Source organism: Sus scrofa, chromosome 14, assembly GCF_000003025.6.
Source record: "Sus scrofa isolate TJ Tabasco breed Duroc chromosome 14, Sscrofa11.1, whole genome shotgun sequence".
NCBI classification, from domain to species: domain Eukaryota; kingdom Metazoa; phylum Chordata; class Mammalia; order Artiodactyla; family Suidae; genus Sus; species Sus scrofa.
Genome location: NC_010456.5, coordinates 139,033,696 through 139,051,111, shown reverse-complemented (window position 1 = coordinate 139,051,111; position 17,416 = coordinate 139,033,696). Strand labels below are relative to the sequence as shown.

The following is a 17,416-nucleotide window of genomic DNA, read 5'->3' as shown; positions in this document are numbered from 1 at the left end:
GACCTACTCCACAGCTTTGAGGCGACATCTGCGACCTACTCCACAGCTTTGAGGCAACTCGGGATACTTGACCCACCCAGCAAGGCCTGAAAACGAACCCGCATCCTCATGGATACTAGCCGGTCCCGCTGAGCCACAATGGGAACTCTCGCCTACCTCTTTTTAAACAGTTAAGGAACATCTGTCCCAGAGCACTGCCTTCAACAGACCCACCAGACAATCACTGCAAAGGATTGGCTTATACCAATTTTAATGAACCAGAAAGGATGTGGGACTCGGCACTGTAGGGCAGGACAGGCCGGGAGCTCCGCAGTGGGACGCGGGGGCCGACGGAGCCCGAGCACGCTCCGGCCTGTCCCGACCCTCTGCAGCCAGAGAGGTGCGCCCTGCAGCCGCTCACCACGCAGAGGCGGGGACCACGCCCACGGTTTGGGAAGGGCGCACAGCCGGAATCCCTAGTCCACCCCCGACCCGCCACAGCGCGGGGCTTCAGTTTCCCCTTCGGCACAGCCCGGGGGCCCGAGCAGCTCAGGCCTGCAGCCTCAGGAAGCCAGGGCGAGAAGCGACAGTGCTCTGGGGCAAAAACCTGTTTGGAGGAGACGGCCGTAGCTCTACAGCTGCCTGGGTGCCGGCTCCCGCCGGGACTTGAGGCGGCCTCCGTGTACTACAACTCCCAGAAACGCCTCGGGTCCTCCCAGGCCGATAGGCCCGCTGGGCCATCTATCAGCCAACCAACCACAGGAAGACCGCGGGCAGCGACCAATCGCAAGAGAGAGGAGGCGGGCGCTCATCCAGTGGATCCCAGATCTGTGGTAGACTCGTGGCGGGACCCTAAGAGTAGGGTTTCAGAGCCCCACGGCCGACGCAGTGTTCGGATCGGTGACAGGCCAGACCTCTTCCCGAAACAATGGCCTGGGGCAGATATGCCCTCATCTCCAGAAAGCTCTGGCTTCCGCTACTCCTGCCTGCGGCCCTGCTCCGGCGGCTCTCGCGCGCGCCTCACGGCGCCCCGCCCCCAGCCCCTCATTGGCTCCCTCGGGGCACGTGGGCGGAGAGGGCGTGGACGCGGCGGAGTTGGCCAGGCGGCATCCTGCTGCCTGAGGGATGAGAGGCCGGGCAGGGTCCGGCTTGGGGCCTCATGGACACCGTGGCGCTGAGCGGGTGGCGACGGCGGAGACCAGAGGAGCTGCAGGTTCCGGGGGACGCGGTGAGCCCCCCCGGGGCTTGGGCGGGGCGTCGGGCCTTGAGTCTCCTGGTGTCCTGCTGGGGAGGAGGCCCGGCCGGAGAGGTCGGCGCACACCTGCTGGGGCGGAGCGTGGTGGGCGGGGCCTGGGTGGGCGGGGCGCCCTCCGGCCGCGCATGCGCAGAGGTGCGGACCCGGGTGCCCCGGGGCACTGGAGATCCAGGGTCTCTCAAACGCGCGCCGCGTTCCCTGCAAGGTCTCCGGGACTCAGTGTCTAAGTCAGGGGGTGTCCTGCATTCTGCTCGCAGCTCTTCGTAAGTCGCGCCTCCACGTGCTGGCGCCGGCTGGGTGCCACGAGAACAGATATGCCTGTCCTTTGCTGCAGGAGAGCAGGGTAAGAGGTGATTGGTAGTGGGGGGCCCTGATCGAGATTGGGGCGGGTGGGTAATCAGGTCTGTGTAAGGCTTGAAGGGAGAACATAGGTAGGAAGCACTTAGGTTTTTAGGGAATGAAGGGAGTCCTTTGCGATTGGAGCAGGAGTGCAGAGCCTTTGAGCAGCGCCTCTGCTAACGAATTGACTGGTTCTCACTCCATCTCGTTTATTTCATAGTTCCTTCTAAGAGCAGCACCGAGCTGCCTGCATATCGAGCATTTGATTTTTTTGTGTCTGCTTCACCCTCACATACAGGCTCTTATCTGCACAGGATATGCCTTCCGAGTTAGTGCAGGCAGTGTTTTTCACAAATGTTTTGCACAGCATATCTAGAGTGGCTAGCTTTCTGCCCTGCAGTATCTGTTTCCTCACTACCCACTGGTTGACCATGAAGCCAGTGTCACTTATGTTCTGTCACAGCAGCACCCCATTCCTTGTGCCAGATTACAGAGCATAGGTTAAGCTAGTGTAGCAGAAAGGTCAAAACATACTGGCTGAAACCAGATGGAGGTTTGATTCTCCCTACCTAACAGTAGGGAGGTGAGCCCAGGGTCGTGGAACACAGAGCCCCTAAATATAAGTAGGGCAGGTGGTACCTAAATCAAAGATCTTAGGACCCCGTTTTCCTTCTGTCTCATGGCTCCACCATGCCCTGGTGTCTTCATCCAGACAAAGGGAAGTAAAGTGGCACCATTGCACTGGCATTTAAAGAGCTTACTGTTTGCACAGAGCACCTTTGTGGGAAATGAAAGAGATAGTGGTCAGAGGAGGGTGACAGAGGCGACGACAGAGAGGAGAGTGAGATGGTGACAGTACCCAAACTTGGCTGTATATTTTGGAGGAAGAACTGACACGTTTTGCTGGTGAAGGGGCCGTGGAAGGTTGTGCAAAGGGAGGAGTCCGCGTGGCTCCCGGGTTATGCCTTGAGCACCTGGTGTGCGGTGCTGCTGTCATTGAGGGAGGAGTGGTGTGTGACTACAGGAGAAAGCAGGGAGTTCCTGGGGCCAGGCTGAGTTTTATGTCTTTGAGACTTTTTGCAGAGTTGTGGCAGGAACTACTAGTAGTTGAGTGGGGACCACGTGGATTATCAATTTCACAACCGTCTGTATAGTGCCCGTATTACCAATGAGGAAGCAGCTAAAAGAGAAGTTAATCAACTAGCCCAAGGGTACACAGCTAGCAGGTGGCGCAGGAGGTCTGCCTCCAGAGCCTGTTCTTAACCCCTGGGCTATACAGCTTCCCATGGGGGCTCGTGGAAGGAAAACATGAGACTTGGAAACCAAGTCCTCAATGGTCATAAAAGGATGAAAAGTGTGATGGTACGGGCTGTCAGGGATGGGGAGCCAGAGGTCATTATGGATCAGAGAGAACAGGGAAGGCTTACTAGAGGAAACCCTGAGTGATCTGGAATTGCTGGAATTAGGTGCCCCGTTTGAGGTACAACACCTCCTGATGGTAACCAAAGAGGGAGGAGGTGCTGTCTTATTGCTGTGCTGTGTATTACCTCCTGATGTGGTCAAGTTCTTGTTATGTTGTAGTGCGTCCTAGTCTTTGATCTCATAATCCAGATTGAGTTCAAGAAAGTCTCTAAGGTCTTGTCCCAAGTTTTCCATTCTCGCTCTCTCACACACACCCGTTAGAATTTGGCTCCTTGGGAAGTGCAGCTCATTTCCTGCCTCTCTGACAGCCTAGTGGCTCTACACCTCGTGCATTAAACCCACCCGTGGTGTTTGAGGAGCTTCAGCTCCCAGGACCTGTCTCTGGGTCTGTGAGTGATTCTTACGCCAAACCGGTCACTCTTGTGAGAGTCTTGATTGTGGTAAGATTAGCTCACAAGGTAACACGTGTAGCAGTTCAGTAGCCGTCGTGTTTCTCACTTCTGTCAGGTGAGATGCTTTTCCAGCACCTGTCATGTACTGAGCTCTCTTCTAGGCTCTGAAATAAGAAAAGAGATATGAAGTCCTTGGTTTGTGGACCCTGTGACGCAGGGGCCCGCAGTGCCTCGCTCCTTTCAGCCCCTGTCCACCACGCTCACCACGCCAAAGGCTTCAGACTGATACTGTCTGCCTGGGACACCTGAAGATTCATTTCGACTCAGCCTGTATCTCTCTGAAAACTCTCCTTTCAAAAAAAGAGCAAGAGCCGGTTCTCTGGGCAGAGCATGCCTGAGTTGCCTGGGCTCACAATTGAGTGGGTGTCTTTTCGGGTTTCATCTGAGTTGATCCAAGATCCCTTATTTCCTGTGCTGCATCTTCTTTTCCTTCCTTGTCACTGTCCTTTACAAATAATATAGAAGGATGCCTGAATTCATTGGCTCTTTCAGGGCTTTTTACTTCTTTTTCTTTTTTAATATCATTATTGGGATATACACTCTGGCTTTTTGGCTGTTACAAATAATGCTTTTGTGAACATTCATGTTCAAGTTTTGGTATAGACAAATATTTTCGTTTTTCTTGGGCATATACTGTGGAGTTTCTGGGCCGTATGGTAACCAGCTTTAACCGTTTGAGGAACTGCTAAGTTGTTTTCCGCAGCGGCTGCCTCGTTTTCCATTCCCGCCAGCGGTGTAAGAGGGGTCCAGCCTTTCCCCATCCTCACTCACACTTAATCCGTTTCTCACTTGCAGCCTTCCAAGGGATGGGAAGTGTTACCTCTTTGTAGTTTTGATTTGCATTTTCCTGATGATGATGGCGCTGAGCATCTCTTAATGTGCTTCTTCAGCCTTTGTATATCTTACTTGGAGAAACGTCCGTCAGATCCTTTGCCCATTTTTAAATTGGGTGGTTGTGTTTTTATTGTCACGCTGTAGTAGTTCTTTATGTATTTTAATACAAGTCCCTTCCTTATTGGAAACATGATTTTCAAAATTATTCTCCCATCCTCTCCTTTTTTTTCTTCTAGAAGTCATAGTTTTAGCTCTGACATTTAGATCTGCATTCCATTTCAAGTTGATTTTTGTATGTGGTGTGGGGTAGGATTCCACCTTTATTCTTTTGCATGTAGGTATTAAGCTGTCCAAGCACCATGTGTTGAAAGGACTATTCTTTCTACCCATTTAGTTGCCCCAGCACCGGGGTTTTTTTCCGTTTCTCAGTTCTATTCCATTGATCTGCATGTCTGTCCTAAAATTAGTGCCATACTGTCTTGATTACTATAGCTTTGTAGTAAGTGTTGAAGCCTGGAAGTGAGTGTCCTCCAACTTCGTTCTTTTTCAACATTGTTTTAGCTACTCTGGGTCCCTTGAATTTCCCGATGCATTTTCTGGTAAGCTTATCAACTTCCGTAAAGAAGTCACCTGGAATTTTGATAGGGATTGTATTGAATCTATAAATTAATGTGAGGAATTATTGCCGTCTTAACAGTATGATGCCGCTGTGTACATGTGATGTCTAAGTGTTGATTTTTCTCTATGGCTTTTTGGTTTTACTATGTCAATTTTCACACTCATCTTTAGTATTTCCTTTCTTCTTCTCATGTTGGCTCCCCTGTTTTTTGTTTGTTTGTTTCAAATGACTGAGGGTGGATGCTGAGGTCACTGGGCAGAGGCCCTTCGTGTTTTTCTAATGTTGACACTTAGTGCTGTACATTCCCCCTAGTGCAGTTTTGGCTTTTTTTTTTTTTTTTTTTTTAGTTCCAAATGCTTTAAAATTTCCACTTGATGTCTTCTCTGATGCATTTGTTATTTAGAAGTGTGGGACTTAGTTTCCAAATATTTGGGGATATTTCCAAAGACCTTTGTTACTGCTTTCTGCTATGATTCCATTGTGTGCTTGGTATGACTTGAATCCTTTGATGTTTACTGAGACTTTTTAAAAAATTTAATTTAAGAATGTTATGGTGGTAAGAATGCTTAACATGAGGACTGTCATTTTAAATCTTAAGTGTACAGTCCGTTATTGCTGACTGGAGGTGCAGTGCCCTACAGCACATCTCTGGACTTGTTCATCTTATGTAACTAAAACTTCATGCCTGTTGATGAATAACCCTTGATTTCCTCCTCTCCACAGTTTCTGGTTTCCCAGCCTTTGATTTTGTGAATTTGACAGTTTTAGATACTTTGTGTAAGTGGAGTCATGCACTGTCTCTTGTTACCTTGCTTATTTTGCTGAGCCGAACGAACAGTCCTCAGTGTCCCTCCATGTTGTTGCATGTTGCAACATTTTCTTCTTTTTTAGGGCTGACTAGTATTCCATTGTTTGGATATACCGTATATTCTCTATCCATTCTTCTGGAGTGGATGTTTAGGTTGTTTTTACATCTCAGCTATTGTGAATAGTGCTGTGGTGAACATGGACATGTTAAGTAGCTCTTTGAGGTGTTGATTGAAGTTCTTTTGGGCAAGTGCAGAGAAGTGGGATGGTCCACTCACATGGCATTTTTATTTTTTTGAGGAGCCTCCATACTGTTTTTCCAATGAGACAACTTTTTTGCGATTCAAAATATGGTCAGTCTTGGGAGATGTGTCTCTGCTGTTGAGTCCGTGTTCTGTGAGTGTCAGAAAAGTCAAGTTGGTTGATAATTTGATTCATATCTTCTGTATCCTTAACAAGGCTCATCATGTTCTGTCATTTTTAATATTCTCTCAGTTTTTGTGAGATGGTCTTGAAACCTCTGAGTATAGTTGCAGGTTTGCCTTTTCTCCTTGCTCCTCTGCTTTTGCTTCATGTATTGTGAAGCTCGTATGTGCATATACATTTATGAATTGTATGTTTCCCTGATTAAATGACTCCTTTGTCGTTATGAAATCACCTTTTATATCCCTGGTAACATTCTCCACTCTGAAATCTATTTTGATATTAGTATACCAGCCTCAGCTGTCTTTGGATTAGGGTTAGCACTGTATAGTTTATTTCATCTTTTGCCTTTTAATCTATTTGTATCTTTGTACTAAAGTGAGTTTCTTATAGGCAGCCTATAATTGGGTCTTGGGGTTCTGGTTTTTGTCGTTGTTATTCAATCGGACCATCTCTGCCTTTTCATTAGAGTACGTAATCTATTTACATTCAATGTGAATTTTTTTTTTTTTTTTTTTTTTTTTTTTTGCTTTTTAAGGCTGCACCCTTGGCATATGGAAGTTCCCAGACTAGGGGTCCAGTTGGATCTACAGCTGCTAGCCTACACCAGAGCCACAGCAACACAGGATCCGAGCTGCATCTGTGACCTACACCACAGCTCACGGCAACGCCAGATCCTTAATCCACTGAGCGTGACCAGGGATCAAACCCGAAACCTCAGGGTTCCCAGTCGGATTCGTTTCCACTGCGCCAGGACGGGAACTCCCCGTGTGACTGTCGATATAGTTAGATTAGAAATCTACCAACCCGCCTTTTGTTTGCTGTTGGTCCTGTCTGTTTTTTATTTACCCTTTCTCCTTTTTGGTTTGGTAAGACATTTTTTATGCTTTCATGTTATTATTTCCTCTGTTAGCTTATTAGCTGCAACTTTGTTTTTTGCTTTATGATTTGGAATGTGCATCTTCAAACTGCAGTCTGTCATCAGACGGCGCTGTACCACTGTGTACGGGAGAGCCTTACAGTATATTTCCACTCCTCTCCTCTCTGCTTTGTGAGGTCGTTATCCTACATTTTACCTTCGCATACGCTCTAAACCCTGTGCTGTATTGTTACTATTTCCCTGTAGTCTTTTTGTCTTTTTTTTTAGGGCCTCACTAGCTGCACGTGGAAGTTCCCAGGCTAGGGGTCCAATCGGAGCTGTAGCCACCTGCTTACGCCAGAGCCACAGCAACAGGAGATCTGAGCCGCTTCTGTGACCTACACCACAGGTCAAGGCAATGCCGGATCCTTAACCCGCCGATCGAGGCCAGGGATCAAACCCACATCCTCATGGATGCTAATTGGGTTCGTTAACCACTGAGCCACGACAGGAACTCCCTATTTCTATTTAAATAGTCCATTAACCTTTAAAGAGGTTTCAGTGACAAGAACAAAACTTGCTGTTCACCCACAGAATTACCATTTCCAGTGCAATTCATTCTTTTATGTAGATTCATATTTCCCCCTAGTTTCATTTTTTGGTTTTCTTCCTGAAGGAGTTCCTTTAACATTCTTAAAGGACAGACCTACTGGTGTTAAAAATTTTCACCTTTTCTGTGTCTTTATTTCACCCTCATTTTTGAAAGCTTCTCCCACTACATATGGAATTCTAAATTGACAGCTTTTTCTTTCGGTATCTTAAAGATGTAGCTCTGCCGTCTTTTTAGATTTGGTTTCAATGAGAGATCTGTCATCGCCCGTCTCGGTTCCTCAGGATGTAGTGTGTCTCTGGTCTCTGGCCCCTTGTAGTTTTCTCTGTCAGTGGCTTTGTGCAGTTTGCTCATGACATGCTTTGGGTATAGTTTTCTTTTTCTTTTTCTTTTTTTTGTCTTTCGCCTTTTCTGGGGCTGCTCCCGTGGCATATGAAGTTCCCAGGCTAGGGGTCAAATCAGAGCCGTAGCCACCGGCCTACGCCAGAGCCACAGCCACGTGGGATCTGAGCCATGTCTGCAACCTATACCACAGCTCACGGTAAGCAAGGGGTCGAACCTGCAACCTCATGGTTCCTAGTCGGATTCGTTCACCACTGCGCCACGACGGGAACTCCAAGTTTTCTTCATCTTTTTGTGTGCTTGGGGTTACTGAGATTCTTGGATCTATGGGCTTATAGTTGTCTTCCAATTCGGGACATTTTCAGCCATTAACAATTATAATCTTCAAATATTCTTTTCTGTTTCCTGCTCTCCTCTCCTTCTGGGGACTGCAATTATCCATCATTTAAGCCTGAAGTCATACCACTGATGCTCTGTTCAATTAAAAAAAACTTCTTTATTTTCAGATAGTTTCTGCTGGTACGTCTTCAAGTTCACTGACCTTTTCTTCTGCAGGCTCTGCTGTTAATTACACCCAGTACATTTTTTAAAACTCTCAGACATTACAGATTTCAACACATAATGTTAGATTTGGATTTTTGCAAATATCTTCCACATCCCTGTTTAATGTTTTGAATATGCAGAATGCAGTTATAAACTTTATAAATGTCCTTCTCTGCTAATTATTATCTCTGTGTCAGTTTTGGGCCAGCCTTGGTAGCTCGTTCTCTTTACTACAGACCACATTTTTCTGCCTCTTTGCTGGACAGATATTGTGAATTTTACCATATAGGGTGCTGGATATTTTATTTATTTATTTATTTTTGTCTTTTTAGGGCCGTACCCGGGCATATGGAGGTTGCCAGGCTGGGGTCAAATTGGAGCTATAGCCGCTGGCCTGCACCACAGCCATAGCCACACCAGATCCGAGCCGAGTTTGCATCCTACACCACAGCGCTTGGCAATGCCAGATCCTTAACCCACTGAGTGAGGCCAGGGGTTGAACCTGTGTCCTCATGGATGCCCATCGGTTTTGCTAACTGCTGAGCCACAATGGGGACATTGTAGATTCCTATAAATATGCTTGAACTTTGTTCTGGGTCACAGATAAGAGACTTGGAAAAAGTTTGATCTTGCTTTTAAGATGTGCTGGGTGAGACTCGAATAGGGCTCAGTCTGGGGCTCATTACTCCAAGCAGGTTGTCTGTGTTCTCTGCCTTGTGTGTCAGAGTCAGGTGGCTTCCGGTTTTGCCGGTGGGGTCAGACAGCATTCCCAGCCGTGTCTGAGCGCAGGCACTGCTGTTTCTAACCCTTTCCTGCCCTTGGGTACTTTCCTCACACGTGGGCTGATGAGCACTCAGTGAAATGAGTATGGCTTGTCACCTTCCCCTCTCCAGGCCACTGTCCTCTCTCCAGGGCTCTGTCCTGTGAGCCTCCCACACACTCAGCAGCGGGGTGTTCTGCACTCCTGGCTGCAGCCTCTGCCTCTGCTCCCCTCATGGGCTGCAGCCTGGAGACGGGAGGCAGCGACGGGGGGCAGGGGTACAGGGCTCAGCCCGTTTGTGTCCCCATCCCAGGGGTCACTGTTCTTTGTGACTTGTTGCTCAGTGACTTGAAATCTGTTGTTTCGTCTTATTTTGTCCATCTTTTGGTTGTTTCACGCAGGAGGGTGAATCTAGTCCCTGTTGCTCCATCTTGGCCTGAAGAGCTGCTTGGATGATGGATTCAAAGGTTTTAAAAGGAAGTTGCCGCACACACACCGATGCTGAATACTGTTAAATTTGAGGGGCTCCTAAAACCGTTCCGCAATGGTGATTGCAAACACTTTCTGTCTTGACGCAGCGCGTTTAGAGCTTGCGTAGGTTGTGCACCGCAGCAGCGATGTCCCTGCCAGCTGAAACCACTAACAATTTAGTGCATGTCCTCAGCACAGACTTCCGTCGTTGGCTCTGGTGTGACTGTTTGGCTGTGCGGCGTGGCTGCTTCTGCAGGCCGGACAGTGCTCAGGTGCGCAGACAGGCTCCCCCCACACACACACCTGCACTCAGATCATGGCCTTCGTCCGGGAGTGACGAGCTTGCGCTCTGCAAGAGGGCAGATAACTTTGAGGTACGGTCTGGACGGTTTTTGGTGCAGCTGTTGAAATGTAGCTGTGAGGAAATTATAAAGTTCCAACCTGCCGTTTTCACCCCTTCTCGGCATGAGGAGGAGCTGCCCCTAGGCTAGAGGGCGGAGGGGAGTGTATGTCCATCTCCCCGTGGAAACCCTCAGATCTGCCTCTGCTGACACCTGGCAAATTTGCCAGTGCAGCACGACCACTTAAACATATTGATGGGTTTGGCTCCATTTAAGTAACCCTACAGGGTCTGACTTAGAAAGGGAGAGCGTTCCCAGTTAAATTTGCTTTGTTTCAACTGTAGGATGTAGGTCTTATATCTCCTCTGCTGAGCGAGACCCTGCTGTGCACACCTCATGCAGAGGAGCTGATGCGGCAGACCCCTGACAAAACCCTCTCGGTTTGCCTTTCTGGGGTCACCTTTTCATTCGGAATCAGTGTAACTCTCTCCTTAAGAAACATTTATTTCTCTACCCCATTGTTTAGTTTGGAAATCTGTCTGGTCTACTCAGTTTAATTGCATTCCGTCATCCTCCCATCTAGAAAAAGGAAATCGATCAATAATAATTCGTCCTCAGTGACAAATATGGTTGATACAGATGTTCACGCCGCCAGCTGCACACAGCCTCGATCATTCCTAGCTTTCAGGACACTTCTCTGTATGTGACGCAGAAAAGTCAAAATGAGCTTAGGCCAGTCAGGCGTGGTTCTCCACGGCCGGGGCCCGTCCAAGTGTCCGTCGGGCTCAGCAGGGAGCCAGCAAGGCCTGCGACTTGACATCTGCTTCTCTAGGTGCCAGGTGCCTGAAGGTGGTGAGGCGCCCTGCAGGTGTTCAGCAGGTGCTTGGTCATTGCCTAACGTGTGTGTGTGTGTGTGTGTGTGTGTGTGTGTGTGTGTGTTTAACTGAACAGCAACGAAGGGAGGGTTACATGGTGCATAAAATTGTTGGTGTTTTCAAAGTATCGTTTGTTTAGGAAAAATGCTAAGTTGTCGGCGCCCTTTAGACCACGCCCACGGCTCGCGGGTCTCCCGTCTGCATTTCCCACCACGACCACAGTGATTAGGGTTCCTAAAATTTTAAGGGTACAGTGAAGTGATTTTTCCTGAATTCAGTTGTGCAACCATCACCACCCAGTTTGAGAGTATTTTCTTGCCCTCAGATCGGTGTCTGTGCTCCCTGGCAGTCACTCCTGTTCCTACCCCGGCTGCGAGTCTCCTTTCTGTCTCTCTAGATTTGCCTTTTCTGGACATTTCAAACAAACAGAATCATACAGTGTGTGGCTTTGCCGTGACTACTTTCACTCCCATAATGTTTTGCGATTCATCCACAACGAAACATAGACCAGTAGCTTGGTTTTTTCATTGCTAAATAATATCTCGTTGGGTAGATGCACCACCCCGTTTATTCAGTCAGCAGTGGGTGGGCAGTGGGGCTGTTCTTCCTTTTTAGTTGTTACGAATTGGGCTGAAAACACGAAGTTCACCCGGAGACCATTGTGTGCACACGTTGTCATTTCTCGTAGAGACACACTCGAGACTGGAGCCGGTTCCAGTGTTAAGTGTAACTTTCCGGAAACTGCCACCCTGTTTCCCACCGAGACGGCAGCATTTTGCATCCCTGCTGGCGTCCCCTGGGGGGTCTGTAGCTTGTCCACGTCCTCGAGTCGTCTGTTGTTTTGGTTTTCGTCATTCCAATGGATGTGAAGTTAGGTATTCACAGCAATTTAAATTTGCATTTCCGTAATGACTAACAGCATTGAACGTCTTCTTATGTGCTTATTAATCATTCATACCTTTTTTCCAGTGGACTGTCTATTCAAGTTTTTTGCCCATTAAAAAAAATAGCTTAAATTATGTATAATTTTAAATGGGTTCCTGGACCCAGTTGCGATGTATGTATGTCGAGGGGAGGTGCTTCCCCGCAACAGTTCTTGGCCCCCCCGGCCCCCGTGGGATGTCCAAGACTTCAGCCTAACTACCCGGTGGGAGGGAGCATCAGGTCCCACAGGTAAAGGGCTCGGTCCCCCAAGACCGTCCTCCCCTTCAGACGCCGCTTCAAAGCTTGGTCATCACCTGTGCTTCTGACCGACAGGCTCTAAATCGGAGCTTCCCACGTCCCCACCTAGATTCAGTCAATTTGCCAGAATAGCCCACAAAACTCAGGAAACCCGTCTACTCGCTAAAGTACCAATGTATTGTAAAGGGCGTGACCCAGGAGGTAGAGGGAGAAATACACAGGATGAGTTCCCAGGAGGGTCTGTCTCCCGAGCTGGGGGCGTGTGGAAGCCTTCTGGCTCCCCAGCCTGGGAGCTCGCCGAACCCCCTCCTTGCAGCCTGTTAGGGAGGCTTCATTGTGTCGGCGGGACTGACCCTTGGCCTCGGTCCCCTCCCCGGAAATCAAGGGGTGGGACTGAAGTTCCAGCCAGCTGTCCTTGGCTGGTTTCTCCGTCAACCAGCCCCGGTCCTTAGGTGCTTTGCAGAAGTCACCTCATCACATAGACTCAGCTGTGGTCGGAGGAGCTTGTTAGGAATGACAAGACACCCGTTTCACCTTGATGGCTCTGGAGCGATTTCAGGGGCCGAGGACCAGCGGTGTGGTGATGGAGATGCTGCAGGTGCTTCCATCACTCTTGCTGCTTGGAAAACCCCAGGGTTTCGGGAGCTGCGACCCAGGACAAAGACCAGATCTAGCTGGGAAATGCTTAATAATCATTCGTGCAGGTTCCCATAAATCACAGTATTGCACATTTACATCCCTTTAAAGCTCATGCTTTTAAGTGCACGGTCCGTGGATTTAGCCTGTGACCAGAGTTGTGTAAACATCACCGTTATCTAATTTCAGAGCGTTTTCATCACCCCAGGAAGGAACCTGGTGCCCATTAGCCGCTCCGCCCTCCCGCCCTCCCTCCCCAGCTCTAAGCAGCTTCCAGCTTACTCTGGCTCTGGTGCTTTGCCTGCCCTGGACAATTCATGTAAGTGGAATCGTACGGGATTTCGTCCTTTGTCACTGGCTTTTTTCGCTTTGCCTGCTGATGCCCCGCAGGTTCATCCACGCTGAGGCATGTAGCAGCACTGCGTTCCCTTCTGTTGCCAAAAAACACTACCTTGTGTGGTTAATACCGCATTCTACTTAACCGTGTCTCAGCTGATGGACAGGTTGTTTGCACTTTGGGGATTTCATAAGTCCTGCTGCTGTGACAACTTCATGTACAAGTTTTTGTGGGGGCGTATGTTTTCATTTCTCTGGGGTAGATAGATAGCCAGCTGGGTTGTAAGGTAACTGCTTACATTTGAGGAATCACCAAACTGTTTTCCAAAGCAGTGGCACCGTTTCCGCTGCCACCGTCGACAGGTGAGGGTTCCCTTTTCCCCACATCCTCGCGGACACTTGTTTGACTGTGGCCATTCTAGTGGGTGGGAAGCGGTGTCTTGGGTTTTGAGTTTCATTTTTTAATGACTAACGATGTTGAACATCTTTTCACGTACACGTTGCCCGCGTGTGTGCTTTGTTGGCAGGATTACCGTGCGAATCCTTCTCTTGTTTAAAGAATTGCGTTGTTTGTCTTGTGGAGTTGAAAGACGTCTTTGTGAATTCTGAAGACCAGTCCTTTAACATGCATGTAGCATGTAAACATTTCCTCCCTGTGTTTGGCTTGTCTTTTTATTTCTTAATGGTGCCTTTTGAAGTCCAGAATTTTCCATTTTGATGAAATCTAATTTATCAATTTGTTTCTTTTTTGGGTCTGCTTTTGGTAGCATATCTAAAAAATCTTTGCCTAACCAAAGACCACAGAGATTTTTCTCCTATGTTCTCCAAGAATTAACCCTTTTAGCTCGTGCATTTAGCTCTCTGATCCATTTTGAGGTAATTTTTGTGTGTGGTATACGATGCGGCCCCGGGTTGCTCTTTTTGCGTGTGGATAGCAGATTATGCCGGCACCATTTCTTATACAGACTGTTCTTTCTCCATTGAATTGTCTTGGCACGCTTGCCAGAAGACCATAAATGGAAGGTTTCTGCTGGAGCCACAGCTCCGTTCTGTTGATCTGTATGTCTGTGCCTGTGCCAGTACCGCCTTGTTTTGATTCCCGTGGCTTTGTGTTAAGTGTTGAGATGTGTTCATACATTGTTCCTTTAGTGTAAGTTTCAGTCTTGTCTTCCCAGTTAGACTGAACCACACTGAGTCCCGCCCTGCCCTTTCCAGCCACCAGACTCCACCAGGCAAGGTCTTTGGACTTTGGCGACTTCACTTTCGTCATCTACAAATGGAAGTGAAACGCCCTGCTCTTCTGTGTCGTGGGATTTTTGTTTGTTATTGAAATAAATGTGGAAACACTCTAAACGGTAGTGGTTTTGTTTTTGTTTGTCCTTGCAAGGGATAGTTGCTTGGTTCTACCTGTGGTAAGTAGGTTTTCTGTAACTGGGTGTGTAGTGTCCCAGGTGAATCACGCAGGCAGACCTGATCCTCGGTCCAGAGCCGGCATCTTCTCTTTCGGTTGTACTTGGAGGTAAACAGTCTGCCCCTCTCTGCTCTCTTCCTCCGGGCACCCAGCTGTCCTGGAACTAGGCTGGCGTCTCCTCCTGAATTGCCTGCCCTGTGCCAGGCTGGCCTTGCTCAAGGTGTGGAGTGAAGCCAGCATCCTGAGGTCCCAGGAGCTCTGCTGACTCGTGGTGAGAGTGGGGATCCCGGCTTCTGGTGTTTTCTGCCACTGACTCTGCTGCAGAAGGCAGGCCTTCCAGGAGTGCACGGTCTTTTCCAGACGAAGATATCAGCGGGAAGGAATCTCTACTGGTGGAAGTGCTCTGACTTTCTAAAGGGCCGTTTCCAGGCCTCGTTCATCCTGCTCGCCCGGCGCTAACGGCTCTGTGTCCGCGGCCGGCCCATCCGCTGCTCCAGCAGAGCAGGCTTCCTCTGCTGTGGGAGACTGAAAGCTGCACGGCCTCACTCAGCAGACCAGGCCTCAGTTAACCAGCATCAGACTGTTACAACACAAATGATCTTTAGAATAAATTCCATTAGTCAGTTAAAATCCTCAAAGTACCTTCAGAGGGAAAAGTGAGACTATCGTGTGTGTGTGTGTGTGTGTTACATTAAATGCATCACCAACTTGTAACGATTTGCACAGGTGTTCTCATGTCTAGTGCACATGCTTAGCTTGTGTATTAGCATGTAGATCATATATGCTTAATGTAAGGTGTTCAGTTTTTAAGACCCTGCCACTTGGTTGCTGTGCTGACTCAAAAGAATGCTCAGTGCCTTTCTGTCCGAGCGTTCAGGAAGTTGGTGTCGTCTTTCTGTTCTCCACATTTTCCCAAGCGCAGGTGGAGGGGGGTCCAGAGGATGTCTGGGTTCAGCCCTGGCCGGGCCGGGCCTCCGCCCTGCACGTCCCTGTCCCCCGGCTCACTGGCGGTCCCCAGGCGCGTCAGGAGAACAGCCCCAGTCTGGTTTCTTGTTCTTCAGCACAGAAGCCGGGGCTTTGAACATCATTTCTGCCAAATGGTGAACCTCTCCCCCGCAGCTGCCGCTCACCACACTCAGCAAGCTCGCTGGGACCCCATCACTTCCTGTAAAGGAGAAAGTCCTGGCAGCAAAGACGTGGCCGTCCCTCGCGGGGTGCACCTGTTGTTTCCTGGGCTGCCAGCTGCGCGTGTCCCATGGTCGGGGGACACGGTACGTATTCCGTGTTTAACTCTCACGTCTTGCCAAGTGACGTCTCTTGCTCCCCCATGTCCTCTGGTGCGGTCGATTTTCCATTGGTCTTCAGTTATTATTATTATTAAAGTTGCTGTTATTAAAGCACGAGGTCTTTGTGTAGTATGCTCAGGATCTTAATTTTGTTTGTCCAGTGTGGGAGTTTTCTAGATGGGGGGTGGGTGGATCTTTATCTGCCTTTGTGAAGGCTGACACATCCGCTCCGGGGGAGTGAGAGACAGCGAACCATGTACCACAAGCACCAGACTTAAATGCCTCTGCAGCCTTCGTTTTCCAGTCCAGCCCGGTCCACCGTAACCGGGACTATTTGCGGGGTAAACGTGCAGGTCAGTGTCACATGCAGCCAGCTTTCAGTAATCCACCGCAAATAGCAGAAAACATGAGTCATTTCATCCACTCGGCTGCCGAGGGCCGCCAAGCAGGTAATCCAGGTTCCCTAGAGGAGCCCGGGCTGCCGACCACCGCGGAGGCCCTGTGGCTCCCACTTTCGCCTCCCACGGGCTGGAGGATCCAACGTCCGGCCACCTGAGCCGCTTGAAGAATGCCAGCTTGTCACCATGGATCCTTATAGGTCCACTGACCTGGATGTGCCAGATGTTATTTGACCCCACGGAGAAATGGTTTTGAATGTGGCCTCAGAGTGTGTGGGATTTCGCCCAGAACGTATGGCTTCCAGCTCATAGTCTCAGAAGGAGCGAGGGACAGTATGTCATCGCTGTTACCTGTCTGGGCGCTCGCTTACTGGTGGAGGAACGAGGAAATCCGTGTGTAAAATGACGCGGGGCACACGCCGCGTTCCCACTTCTTCCCTCTGCCCCGGTGATTGGCAGGTGGCAGTACAGCTGTTTTACGGCCTGCCTCTGTTTGCGGTAGAGAGACTGGGCAGGTCCCGAATTCCCAGAGACCCGGTCCTCGGTCCTCGGCAGGATTTCCCGTGACTCCGGCGAGGACGAAGGCTGCGTCACTTCCCATCACGCGCTTTCTGCAGCATTGGCGGTATCCCGGTGCCCTGGAGAACAGCGTGGACGTCAAGTTAGACGTGGACATCAGGGGCACACGGGAGAGCCTGCGGTTAAGTTGAAGGGAGGAGGACACTCCGTAGGAAGAGGCCAGCCCTTCCTGCAGAGCAGACGCGGAGCCGGGGAGGGAGGCCGCCTCCGCGCACCCAGGTGATGTTGCTGCCGAGGCCCCTCGGCCAGTGGTTTCTTCCTGAAGACATGGGGCCAGGTCGTGGAGCGGGGAGCCTGCTGTCCTCTGCGGTGGCAGCAGGGCATCGGGGCTGTCTTGCGTGGTTGGTTTTAAGAAGATACTGACGATTTAGAAACGCCAGGGCAGGGCGTCTAGGTTAGGTTAGGAAGATTGTGGAAAACCCCTCAGACATGGGACAGTGAAAGGCAGTGGGAATGTTTAGTTGGCGGGAATAAGCCTCAGACGTTCCCGAGAGCTGTTTTCAGCCATCCAGAAGGATTTTTATTTTATACAAGTGACTACTTATTTTATGTTGCTCAGTTAGAATGGTGGGTGAAGGCGGTGGGAGGGCCATTTGACTTTGCATCAGTGTTCCCAGAAGTGTGGACTTTTTCATTTTTAAAATCTTGATTTCGAAA

The 17,416-nt window shown here is 49.4% G+C and overlaps 1 protein-coding gene across 4 annotated transcripts in view; it reads left to right on the top strand.

Moving 5' to 3' along the window:
* LOC100511352 overlaps positions 1,025–17,416 on the top strand; it is a 36,343-nt gene continuing 19,951 nt past the window's right edge. The window contains exons 1-3 of one of the 4 annotated variants that reach the window (XM_021073788.1): positions 1,025–1,207; positions 1,492–1,577; positions 12,939–13,068. In XM_021073788.1, coding sequence (XP_020929447.1) covers positions 1,139–1,207; positions 1,492–1,577; positions 12,939–13,068 — 285 coding nt within the window. In that variant the 5' untranslated portion in view covers positions 1,025–1,138. Of the gene's footprint in view, positions 1,208–1,491; positions 1,578–12,938; positions 13,069–13,110; positions 15,768–17,416 lie in introns of those variants that run through there. The other 3 variants (XM_021073789.1, XR_001301295.2, XM_021073787.1) reach the window with 3 other exon arrangements.